General features: G+C 43.3%; 1 protein-coding gene across 6 annotated transcripts in view; it reads right to left on the bottom strand.

Annotated features, from left to right (window-relative positions):
• The window catches only part of LOC111872686 (glutamate receptor ionotropic, NMDA 2B), a 309,458-nt gene that overhangs the window by 50,101 nt on the left and 246,438 nt on the right, over window positions 1–12,919 (bottom strand). For all 6 annotated transcript variants that reach the window (XM_023866807.2, XM_033754788.1, XM_033754785.1 and 3 more), the window contains exons 9-10: window positions 11,939–12,168; window positions 1,295–1,442 (exon numbers count right to left, since the gene is read on the bottom strand). In XM_023866807.2, coding sequence (XP_023722575.1) covers window positions 1,295–1,442; window positions 11,939–12,168 — 378 coding nt within the window. The remainder of the gene's footprint in view (window positions 1–1,294; window positions 1,443–11,938; window positions 12,169–12,919) is intronic.

Below are 12,919 nucleotides of genomic sequence, written 5' to 3' on the forward strand. Positions count from 1 at the left end.
TATTTTTTCTTCTACCCTGAAGATGGAGGCGATACGTTCCTCCGAAACGTCGGTTAACACCACATATACACGGTGCCAAATCCCAGAAGACTGCTTTCTTCATAGTCACCGCCGTGAAAGCCTCAAATCTTACATACAAAACAACTCTTCGGAAATTGGATCTTTTTCCGTCCTTAGTAAGAGGATGGGGGAGATACCTACTCAGTTGCTGTAATTATTCTGACAGGGCTTAACCAGTGATTAAGGCTAGCTCTAAGTGACCCAACTGAGTAGATGTCTTTCCCACCCCTCACCTGAGGACAATCCGACTACCGTGACCGGCCTTCGTTCCTCATACAAGATAAAAATTCTAGTTAAAGATTACTGTCTTTTGGTTTGTGACGGCGCGCTGTCTGGTGGATGTTTAACAAAGTTCTGGAGGAACCTACTTCGTCCATCTTAATTTCTCTGTCCTTGAAATGTAGGTAGCAGGTTATTTCAAAAAGTTTATAATGATCTACGAGATTATAAAAAAGTCACTTTTCAGAAAAATAACCCAAAATCTCACAAATTCCGACCCGAAATATAATCAGTAAGCCCTACTTCCTCTTCACAAATTTGATTTCTTCCCATATACAAAATTTCAGCCCGTACCTCACAGGAAACATTACGTTTCCGCTACAACTCCCAAACGGGTTAATCCTGCTTGAGGAAAAAATTGCCTTTAATTTTAACAGCCTCATGAAACACACAAATGGAGTCTGTGGGCTGAATGCAGATTTATAATGTGTTAAAGCTGATGGTATATATAGTAACCACTTAGCTTTAAAATATTAATATAATGTAGAATTTAATTTAGAATTCCTTTATCAGATTTAATACAAATTATATATTACATATCATTTATATAATAATTATAAGCTGTTTCTTCATTCGGAAAAATTAGCAGTTAAGGAGAAATTTATAGGTATGTGACAGAGAGGGAATGAGGCAGAGAGGCATACATTTTAGGGCATTAGTACAATATATATGAGACACGCGGAATAAATTGTACGGTATCATTCATATGGGGACGTACATTTCGCGACTGCGCAGATAAGTGTGTGTGTGCGGCGTATATTATACGATACACAGACAGGGGGAAGTATATTGCACGTTACAACAGATGATAAGTCTGTGTGGCGTGAAATTCTACGGCGCTACGTAAGCAACTTTTTTCTGCGGGGGGGGGGTCGTACATTTTATGGCAGTATTGAGATAAGTATGAGGAAGGCGGTACCATTCTGTGACATTATGCAGATATATTCATACGTACGGTCTGTGCTCCCCATTTGCCGTCTTCGACTCGAAAGAGATCGTACGTGAAGCCCAAATCATCTGCAAACTTCTCCAGAAGATCAATGCAGAAGCCGGAACAGCACTGATAGAAGCTGCCGTTTCGATGCACTGTCGGAATGTCCACTCTGGAATGTGCAAACATGTCATATGCAATATGTGGTTAGTCTGGGTCCCCCGTTGAATTTGATGTGCTCACAGCGGTGATGTGAAAAGTACGGTGTTCTGGGTTGTAACCCTGCACAGCTCGGAAAATGCCAAACATTTCTCTCCCCTGTTCTGCTCGTCGCCTGCTTGCTTAGTTTAATCTACGATTCTGAATATGGACGAGTTATGTTCCTCCGAAACGTCGGATTGTCTCCGAACCACACTGCATTTTAACCCAAAAGACCATGCTCTTCCAAATATCGTATTTATTTTGTATTTATAATATTGTGACATGACGCCTGAAAGCCGGAATAGAGGATTCAAAGCCAGACGTCCATTGCTAGACAACGGTTAGCTAAAACACGTTTCCTCCGGCAATGAATACGCCTGTATAAATGAAAGCGTTGTCCCAAATTAATACAAGATTTCCGTGATAACCAACCTGACAACAGAGGACAATTAACCGTCAGACGTGATGTCTTCTATACGAGCAGCCTAGCAGCTGTAACAAGTAACGAATTCGAGGAATAGAGATCCAGTCTCAAGTCTGAGACAGTAATATATGGTCTCGAGAACCAAGGGTCTCGGACCCGAGAAAGACTGCTCTGGCAAGGACCAGTAGCATATACAAAACACAGACCCGTCTTCTCGTCAGAGAGAGCGCCCACAAGAAACAAGACCGTAACTGTCAAACAGTAATAAAGATCTGGTCGTAAGCCCCAGATGGGGGCTTTATGCCAATACAGACTGGCCGACTGACCGTCGGTCGTAAAATGAGACTCAGACTCAGACTCAGACTCAGACTCAGACTCAGCGAGAACCAGAATTCTAGAGACTAGAGACCAGATCGAGATTCAGACAACAGCGAGAGATTCGTTATCAAGGATCAGTTAAATGTGTGGATTATTGTAATCAAGCAACTGTAATTGTAATAGAGACATCCAATAAATCCATTCTTCAAATTTAGAACCCACAATTATTAGTCACGCCTAACCCCCTTACGTGACAATACTATATTTCAGCCTCCTCTTGAACTGTGTATTTTTTTTATTGCTAGTGGGGTGGGACTCAGTCCCTTGTACTGCGGCCACTTCTGGCCTATTGTACCAGCCCCAGATGATAGGTGAGGGTGATTGTGGAGCAATTGGTGGAATGAAGACTGGCAGGGGAAACCGAAGTACTCGGAGAAAACCTGCCCCAGCGCCACTTTGTCTACCACAAATCCCACTTGACCAGACCCCGGGATCGAACTCGGGCCGCCGCGGTGGGAAGCCAGCGACTAACGTCTTGAGCTATGGCGCGGCTCACTTGCACTGTGTAGATCTGGCTTTGTGTTCCACTTTTTCCCATCTAAGTGCAACGTCGGTTCAACAAAGAGAAGACCAGTGAATATTAACCGACGTTCCATATAGACGGGAAAAGGTGGAACGCAAAACCAGATATATTTATAATTTATATAACGATTTTGTTAGCATCTGGGATTATAGAGTGGAATGTATGGATAATACCGAGTGATGAAGTGGAAGGGATGTGATAGGAAACAGCAGTAGCTCAAATAAATGTGCTAGCTCAGCGGTTTCCTATACGAACTCAGAAATACAATTATTTTTTCCCCAACTGAACATTTGCGGTTGTAGTCCTCATGTAACATCCTCTCTGACGAGATGATGGGTCTGTCGTCTACAATTGCTGCTGGTCCTCGCCAGCGCATTCTTAGTTCCGTGTCCCGCGAGACACATGACCATATTTTACTCTCTCAGATTCGAGACTTCCCCAAGCTGGATGGCCAGGTCCCAGCATTTATATCCCCCAGGAACATGGTGGCCCAGTTATACCCCCGAGCACTGGGTGATCTTTCCGTCGCCTCCTACCCCTCGCAGTGCTGCGGTGGAGGTATTCGAACCCCGCCTGTACGCGGGATGGGGCTACACAGACGCACAGACTCTCCTTCTGTACGATACGGACGGTATAGAAATCGAATCCACAGTTCTTCTGTTGTTGCGCTTGTCCGTTGCCGCCGGAACGTGCTTGTCGAGCCTTTGCCTAACAACGGTAGGAGGACAGAAATACAGACACATACCGACGGGAAGGGATTTATGAAGCAAGCCGTTGGGATTGCCTCAGGTGCCACGATACGAACACCAGTTTTCATACAGATTGGCCCAGGCATTCAAAAGTTGATGGGGGTGGGGACATACAGAGAGCAAGATTAGTTTTTTTTTTCTTGGGGTGTTGTGAGACTGGAGACTGAGTCCACTTGGCACGACGGCCAATAACTGGCCTACTGTACCAGTCTCGGATGATAGATGATGATGAGTGTTGAGCAGTCGGTGGAATGAGAACTGGCAAGGGAAACCGAAGTACTCGGAGAAAACCTGCACCAGTACTACTTTGTCCACCACAAACCATCATGACCTGACCTAGGGTCGAACCCGGGCCTCCTCGGCGGGAAGCCAGCGACTAACCGGCTGAGCAATGGTGCGTCTGAAAATGAGGAAAGTAGGCTAAAAGTCAATTTATTCTCGTGGTTTCACGACCCCTCCCTACTCCGTCAGGAGGCGCTTCGCCCAGTGTGAAAATCAATGTTATGAACGAAATTATCCCTTACAGTTATACACAAGGCAAGCTACCAAGTGGGTCTCGCCTCTACCAAATGACTATGTTAATAAAAAGTGCGTTTTGTCATGTTAAAATGAGAATTCAATTGACGTGTAATTCAATTAGCGATCTATTTCACTTCCACATCAGTAAATAAAAGTCACGTCCGTGAAACGCTGGGCGTTTAAAGCGAATGTGTTGGAATGCGCGGCAAATTGTGCTTCCATGTTATAATGGGCAGATTCGCTTTCTGTCCGACTGTGCGTAACGACATCTAGACGAGTAGAATTCGCATTTATTTTTTAATATTAAACCTTATGGCAGTAACTGGGGGGCAGCTGTGAATGTAATATAAGCAGGCGGTACGGCCGGCAAGCCGTGTACTTACTGGGTCGGAGGATAATAATCCATCGTAGAAATACTATATAATGTTTGAATTGTTACACAGGGCCTTGGGGTAACGAGGCAGAAAGCAGAAATGGTTTCAAAATTATAGCCGGAAAATCTAGAAGGAAAATATTTGGAAGTTCCAATTTTATTTCTTACCTGAAAAATTTGTGCTAGGAGTCAGAGTCAGAGTCAGAGTTATTTACGATTGGCCGTTTACCGCCAATTAGTTCGTCTTGGCGACACGCCCTTTGATGCTCACGATCAGTACTTCTTTTTCCCAACTGAATGTTTGCGGTTGTAGTCCTTATTTAATATCCTCTCTGACGAGAGGATGGGTCTGTCGTATATAATTGCTGCTGGCCCTGGCCAGCCATTCTCAGATTTGAGATTCCCCGAACATGGAGGGCCAGGTACCTCTGTTTTATCCCCCAGGAACAGGGTGGCCCGGTTATACCCCTAGACGCTGGGTGCCCTATTCGTCGCCTCCTACGACTCGTAAGGTTACGACCTCGCCTCCACACGGGAGGGAGGCGCCTCTTATACCTTACGGTGTCGAGGTTGTTTCTTTTTTCATTTAGATCATTTTGCAGACGGTAGGACTCCTTGGACGAGTGACCATCTCGTCGCAAGGCCTCTACCTAAACACAGGACAACACAAACACAGAATAAACACATACCAAATATCTATGACTTGTCTGGGATTCGAACCCACGATACCGGCTTCAGAGCGAGTGAAAATAGTTAGACCGCTCGGCTACCGTGACCGGCGACATTTAAAATTAACATCTGATAAAACATCACGAAAAAATCCCAAAACATCAGTAACCAGAATTTTGTAGAATATGAATCAATACTGGGAGTTCTGTCACCAGCATCCTTTGGTTCTGTGCACTGGGGAGTTCGGAGGAATCTTCTATTCCTCTTCCTCTTTCGCCTCTTTTTTTGTGTCTTTGTTCAGTAGGACTGTCGATAAAAATAAACAAGTAGTGCGCTCGTGCAGCCTTGTGTCAACTTAAAAGTGCACTTATTTTAAAGTTACTTAGACAAACTACTACATTGAGATGACATTCTGAAGAAAGTAGCACATCAGGGCCGTAATTTGACAGTGGCGTGATAGGGAATCTTTACAGGCACGATGTATTTTTAAAGAAGGGCTTGGTCTTCGTGGCTGTAACGATTTGCCGCTACAGAACGCTGACTTGCAAGATGCTCAAAGACGGTTTTCACAACGGTGAACAAAATACGTGCGTCACAGACTGAGCTGTGTTTTATATATCCGTACATTTTACGTCTCATCCTCGGGAGCCATGACAGCTCGGTGTGTAGAGACGATTCCTATGGGCGGGGACTAAATCCAAAATCACGTGTACTCAGAATTACACTTGAAGATTCCTTAAATCGCCCATATAAGTGTATGCTTTTAAACTGTTATATGTACTGTAGTATGCAGACCCGTTGCTAAATAATGACTAGGTAAACAACGCCCGCTGCCAGGCAACGGATTACTAATAAGCAATAGTTGAAGTACAACAATGAGGAGCGGTCTTTTCTACGCGGTCCATGACGGGGGGGGGTTATAGGCGAGACAAGTCTATAGTTTACTCAGTTGTGAGACATTCTCCAGCCGATGAGGGCGTAAGCAGAGGGCATTGTTAGGATCTGTTATCGGGAAACGGCTAGGAAAACAGAAGATTTAATATGTGATGTAGTGAGGGAACGAGTGTATGAATTAGCGAGAGCATAAGAGTATAAACCACGCGGTAGCGTAGGTGGTTGAGGCATTACACTACAAGCCGGAAGGTTCCGGGTTCGATTCCCGATGAAGCCATTGGATTTTTCAAATGACCTAATTCTTCCAGCTGCAATATGTCCCTATGTTTGACTCAGCCTCTAACATAATTGAGTATTAGGAATATTCCTAGGGGTAAAGAGCGGCCGGCGCGTAAGGGTGAGAGCCTCACCGCCGTCTGTGAGTCGACTGTCTAGAGAAAATGTGAGAACCTCGACGTCTCACAACCCTATGGGCCTTCACGGCCTGTTACAGGGATTGCTTTATGTAAATACGACATCCGTAAGTACTTTTGAGGCGAGGGAGAAGGCGGTGCTTAAGGTAGAGGTCAACCTGTGAGGATTTAACGTGTGTCTTGAAGACTTTATGTATGCTGTAGCACGGTGATACTGGGAGTGTGTAATTTAGTTTGACTTCTACAGTTCCCGTGTTATAAACCCGTTTCCAGGAAACAGAGAGTTGAGATTAGTAGAATAGACTGGGAAGATTAGTGTGGAGTGACTGTACATTGTGTAAATCAGCAGTAGTGTTATAATTAAATGTAGTTACGACCTGAAGGTTAATAAATCCAATTACCAATCCAAACCCGCGTCTCAGTCACCGTTACAAAATATGTTAATAATTGCAGACATGGCTACTATATGACTCATTTAAGTTACTAACTTCTGGGTTGTGACACTTTGCAATTTTATAGGTGTTTACTGACGTTTCGGAGCACGTACATCGTCTGCTATCCTGAGTTTACCTATATTCATTTTTCTTTACCGGTCTGTGGTATCAGTTCTCCCTTTCAAATATCTGTCTCCCTACATTTTATGACATCCATGTGACCACTGTTTTCTTTATATTTTTGTTGGGGGGGAGTTGCACTTAGTTGATCAGTTGCTTCCTATCTTGTATACTGCAGGGTGAAAGCTTTATTGCATAACTCGACAGTTTTTATGGTATTCCTGAAAAGTAACGGAAAACAGAAAAATTAGCTACAGTGCTTAATGTTCTGCACGTAAAATAAATTTATTACTCAAAGAATATATTATATTTTCTGCTCTTAAGACATTTTATTCGTAAAATACCGTATTCTTTATAATGATATTTTGTTATATTATTAAGTTTGAAACTGAAATGGTAGAATGGCGTTTTACCCGGATGTTTCTCATAGGACTGGAACTACTTTGCTTCATTCTCAATGAAAACCATAACCAGCTTCACTCTCAACTATTCTGCTGACCTTTTGCTTAGTTTTCCGCTCACTTCATTTTCAGGGTGGTCATTATTAGCTTCTTATTATGCTGTACATAATCTGTTAATCCGATACAGTCTTAGGTAATACTGTCACGTGTAGGGTGGTTCGCGTGACAAAAATGACGGGTTCTAGTTCGGATAATTTGATTTATTGGCACGCTGGTTACATCCTCTCTTAATGACACTTAAATACAGGAAATACAGCGCTATCGCTGGTTTACACAATTTCCAATTCACCCCTGCACATGAACTAGGATTCCCAGTCTTCATAGCCGTCACAGGGCAACGGATCTCAAAACAGAAACTATAACAATCTCACTGAATTACACACTCCAAGTATTACACATAAACGAAGTCTTAAAATCACACTCTAAATCCTCACAGGCCGACCGCCTGTACTCCTCTGTACTCCTGGTTCCAATTCGATCTCCATTCTCAACTGCTGAACCCTCCTGGACCCTTCACTTTGTCACTGTCACTTAGAAACTGAAACCGGTTATATTTCTAATTATCGTTATATAGCCTCCGCACCGACTACGCAGAAAACACAGCCTGTTGTTGAAACCTGTTTACTAAAACATTGCATGGAAACGGTCGCGGCACGGACCCCATAGAAAGCCAGTCACATGATAGCTACTCGCAAGCCCATTTATGCGCTGACTGTTGCCTAGCAACGAGCTATAAACTGTGCCGTTGCCTAGCTATACACGATACAATATTTTACTATATTCCTGTCAACGCACCATTTCCAGCAGGTGGAGTCTGCTGTTTAGGACATGTTTCGGCACATGTGTGTCATCTTCAGGTCCGGCTTTTTTGTTAAATTATTCTACCATGAACTTAGCGCAAATTTTCTTATCGTGTATTTATCATAATTTTTTATTTTGTAATTAACCTAAATTTTCATTTTAGATGGAAGTGTTCTGCTTATGTTTCCTCTGATTTCCAGTTCATGATGGTCATATTCTCGTTTCATTAAAGCTGTACATTTGATAGAGCTTTGTTATACATTTGTCTTTGCGTTCATATTCTTGACGCAATAGAAGGAATAAACAAATAAATGTTATTGGCTGTATTTGTGGATGGAAGTAAGGAGGGTTTGAGTTCATAGAAGGGTCGATGGATGGAAGGAAAACATAGGCGGACGAACAAGCGGAAAAAGATGGACTAACTCACATTTCCTGGCTTCATTCGTTACACAGTTTTCTTCTGTGGAAAATTACGAACGTAAATCTCAATAGCTATAAAGCATTGTTATATAGTTCGTCAGTCGGTCGGAAAGGAACAGAATTTCCTACACCTGAAGGAGGATGAGGTGGGCAGGGCATGTAGCACGAATTGGGGAGAAGAGGAATGCATATAGGATATTGGTGGGAAAGCCAGAAGGAAAGAGAGCACTGGAAAGACCAAGGCGTAGGTGGGTGGACTATATTAAAATGGACCTTAGGGAGATAGAATTGGATGGTATGGATTGGATTGATCTGGATCAGGATAGGGACCAGTGGAGGACTCTCGTGAACACGGTAATGAACCTTCGGGTTCCATAAAATGCTGGGAAGCCCTTGAGTAGCTGCAGAATTGACGGCTTCTCAAGAAGGGCTCAGCTTCGTGAGTGAGTGAGTTTCAAAAGCTTAGTTTAGACCTATCAGTTAATGTAGGAGTTACATTCAGGGATGTAAGTGGCATCTCAGAACGGGTTAAGCGTTTACATTAATGGAATGTCAAACACATATTAAACGGAAATTACGTATTACGATGTAAGTTCGTAAACTTGTTCTTACGTGTACTGTACTTGGCAACGATAGTTGTGGTGTCTTCAGTCACTGGAAATAGCTTCCTTCAAATGAAGCGCTCTGGAACCGAGCTGACGGCGTTTACCAGCGTCCAAACCGCCAGTTCCGGTTTCATTGTCATTGTCATCTCATATTTCAAATGTTTAGTCTCAGGCTGGCCGCGCCATAGCTCAAGCGGTTAGTCGCTGGCTTCCAACCGCGGCGGCCCGGGTTCGCTCCCAGGTCTGGTCAAGTGGGATTTGTGGTGGACAAAGTGGAGATGGGGCGGGTTTTCTCCGAGTACTTCGGTTTCCCCCAAATTCTCCATCATCATAATCACCCGGGGCAGGCTACAATAGGCCAATCAGTGACCGCCGTGCCGAGTGGACCCAATCGGACTCCACCCCCCACTAAGAGAATTAAAAAAATTATTCTCAGGCTTCTCAACATGGATGTCCGGATTCGATCCCAGTGCAATTCATGTAGGATTTGTAAGGGATATAGTGGCACTGGGCCAGGTTTTCTCCAAGTACACTAATTCCTCGTTTGACGTCGTGGATAGGTTATTAAATATTATTAATACCGTCCAGTGTGAATGATAAATGTTGTGCTTTTTAATCTTTCACTCCTTACATGTATCGGTCGTAGCGACCACCTTCAGAAGGACATAATTAGTACATACGGAAACTACTATTACAACGTCACTGGTCATTATCAGTATTTACACAAATTATTACAATGTCATTGATATAAAATATTATTCCGTAACAATTACTACGATGTGCATGACTTTGTTAAAATATTTATATAGATTATTATAATTAGTCTATTTACAAATTATGGTTTAAAATTATTTTTTCTTAAATCTAGAACCAATTTGGTTTATGTCCTTTTCATTTCTTCTCTTTAAAGGAAGAAATGTTCTAGATTTTAACAAAAAGTTTTTAAACAATACTTTGTAAACAGACAAAACAAAACAAACTCCGTGGTTTTATTCCGCAAGCGAAATATATCGGCCGAGCGACCGCCGCTGGTCGGCGAAGTTAGTGTCAACTTTAGCGGATAGAGGATGTAGCGTGGTCAGTGCAACAGATCCGTACAGCCGTTAATCTCGGTTTTCTAGACCGGAGCCGCTATTTCCTTGAAATTACTCCTCACTTATCATCACGAGGCTGTGGACCCCGTTCCAGTTCCACTACTTCTCAGAACAAAATCTGGTAGCGCCGGGACTCGAACCCGAACTTCTGGATCTATAGCCAGGAACTCTGACCACTAGACCACAGAGGCGGTAAATATACTAATTTTAATAATTTATAAATGTTTTAACAAATTCATGCACATCGTAGTAATTGTTAAAAAGTAATATTATATATCTGTAACAAGCGCCTGTAAGTACTGATATTGACCAATGGCAATGTAATAGTAGTTTCCGTATGTACCGATAATGTCCTGAAGATGGTCGCTCCAAACGAAACATGTAAAGGATGAGAGGTTAAAAACACAACATTTGTCAATCACACTGGACGGCGTTAATAATCTTTTACATTATTGCTAGTGTGACGGAGCAAGATGGGCCAAGTCAAGTTTATCGTGGGTGCGTTCTTGTAAAAGGCGACGTTCTGTGAAAACGTGAACGAATTTTTACCACAAAAAACGCAAGTTTACGTTCCTCAGCATTTCCTCACACCCATAATATGCATTGCCGTATAGACAAAACGAACGAGATTGTAAATACTTGCGTATTCTTGGCAGTTATAAACTACAACAATGCTCATTTAACATTTTGTATGATATATTGCGTTCACAGATGGCGACAGGTGAAAAGGTGAAGCGAGCGGGTGGTGATTGTCGTCCCGGTCTCATCAACACTAACCATTTGTTTGGGTGAGTAACCTTCTGCATGGGTGTGAAACTTTGTCCCTGACATTAGGGGAGGAACATAGACTGAGGGTGTTTGAGCACAGGGTGCTGAGGAGAATATTTGGTCCGAAGAAAGATGAAGTGACAGGAGACTGGAGAAAACTGCATAAAGAGGAGCTTCATAAATTGTACTCTTCTCCAAGTATAATTAGAATGAGCAAGTCAAGGAGGATGAGGTCAGGGCATGTAGAACGAATGGGGAAGACAAGGAATGCATATAGGATATTGGTAGGATAGCCAGCAGGAAAGAGACCACTGGGAAGACCAAGGAGTAAGTGGGTGAACTATATTAAAATGTATCTTAGAGAGATAGGATGGGATGGTATGGATTGGATAGTTCTGGTTCAGGATAGGGACCAGTGGAGGCCTCTTGTGAACACGGTAATGAACTTTAGGGTTCCATAAAATGCTGGGAAATTCTTGAGTACCTGCAGAATTCGCGGCTACTCAAGAAGGGCTCAGCTCCATGAGTAAGCTGGGTGAGTAACCTTCCACTTTGACCATTTTCTTAAACTCTGGGATAAATAATTTCATAATAACTAGTTAACACGACGTTTTGTGGAGCCTTGGTATGAAAATAGTGACGGAACGCCTTTAACTGGGAAAAAGCTAACGCGAGGACTTTAAAGTACTTCTGATTTCCGCTCCTAAATTATCATTCCACGAAGGACCAATTTCTCATCTTTCTTCAGGGGCTAATAATGTAGGCCTATGTGCAGTACTTAGGGACTTAATAAAATTTATAACTACAAAGTTATGTACCTACCCTTTGAGGCCCGACTCGCTGGCGTGTCGACAGAAAACGCCCTTATTAAGGGCGCATTTTCCAGTAACAGGGTCTGGGGGCGACAGATTGATGTAGGGAGGCTCTTCTAGGAAAGTTATCCTGAGATGGAACTTCTCAGGCACTCCCTGGGGAGGACTGTGGGTGTTGCCTGGCCACACGATATCCTTTATATCCAGACCTTCCTTCTCCCACGACTTCCATACACCGATCTGTGGAAAGACAGCAACAGTGAAATAAAATGTATTTCCGACATGTTAGCCCTCTCTCGGGACGTTAAGACATTGTGATCTGAGCTTCTCACGGCGTGAACTGTGAGGAATATGGACTCTGGTTTGTAACACCGTGTACTTCAGGGACACCTGGGTGTTTCGTACAGCCTCCTTCTTCAGAGTCGAAGTGTAAGCCAAGCGAGAAACAGGCAGATCTATGTTGATTTAAAACTACAGTTCCTGCCAGTGGTACACGATTTCGGTATACATGTACGAAACCCCTATACACAGTATACATATTACATACTGCACGCGGTAGCGTAGTTAGTTGAGGCACTAAGCTGCAAGTCGAAAGGTTGCGGGTTCGATTCCTGATAAGGTCATTTGATTTTTCAATTCATCTAATCCGTCCAAACGCATTATGGTCCTGGGGTCGACTCAGACTCTAACAGAAATGAGTACAAGGAATTTCCCTGGGGGTAAAAGGCGGCCGGCGCGTAAGGCTGACAATCTCACCGCCATCTGTGAGCCGATTGTGTAGGAAATATGGGAGCCTCGTCGGCTCACAACCCTATGGGCCTTCACGGCCTGGTACAGGGATAACTTTACCCTGTTTTATACAGGGTGTCCCAGGAGGAATGGACCAAACTTCGGGAGGGTGTTCCTTATGTTAAAGTGTGCCGATATAACCCAAAAAACCTATGTCCAAAGTTGAACGGTTACGGAGATAATGGCCAGGGAAGTGTCAAAC

The sequence above is a fragment of the Cryptotermes secundus genome, unplaced genomic scaffold, assembly GCF_002891405.2.
Source record: "Cryptotermes secundus unplaced genomic scaffold, Csec_1.0 scaffold143, whole genome shotgun sequence".
NCBI classification, from domain to species: domain Eukaryota; kingdom Metazoa; phylum Arthropoda; class Insecta; order Blattodea; family Kalotermitidae; genus Cryptotermes; species Cryptotermes secundus.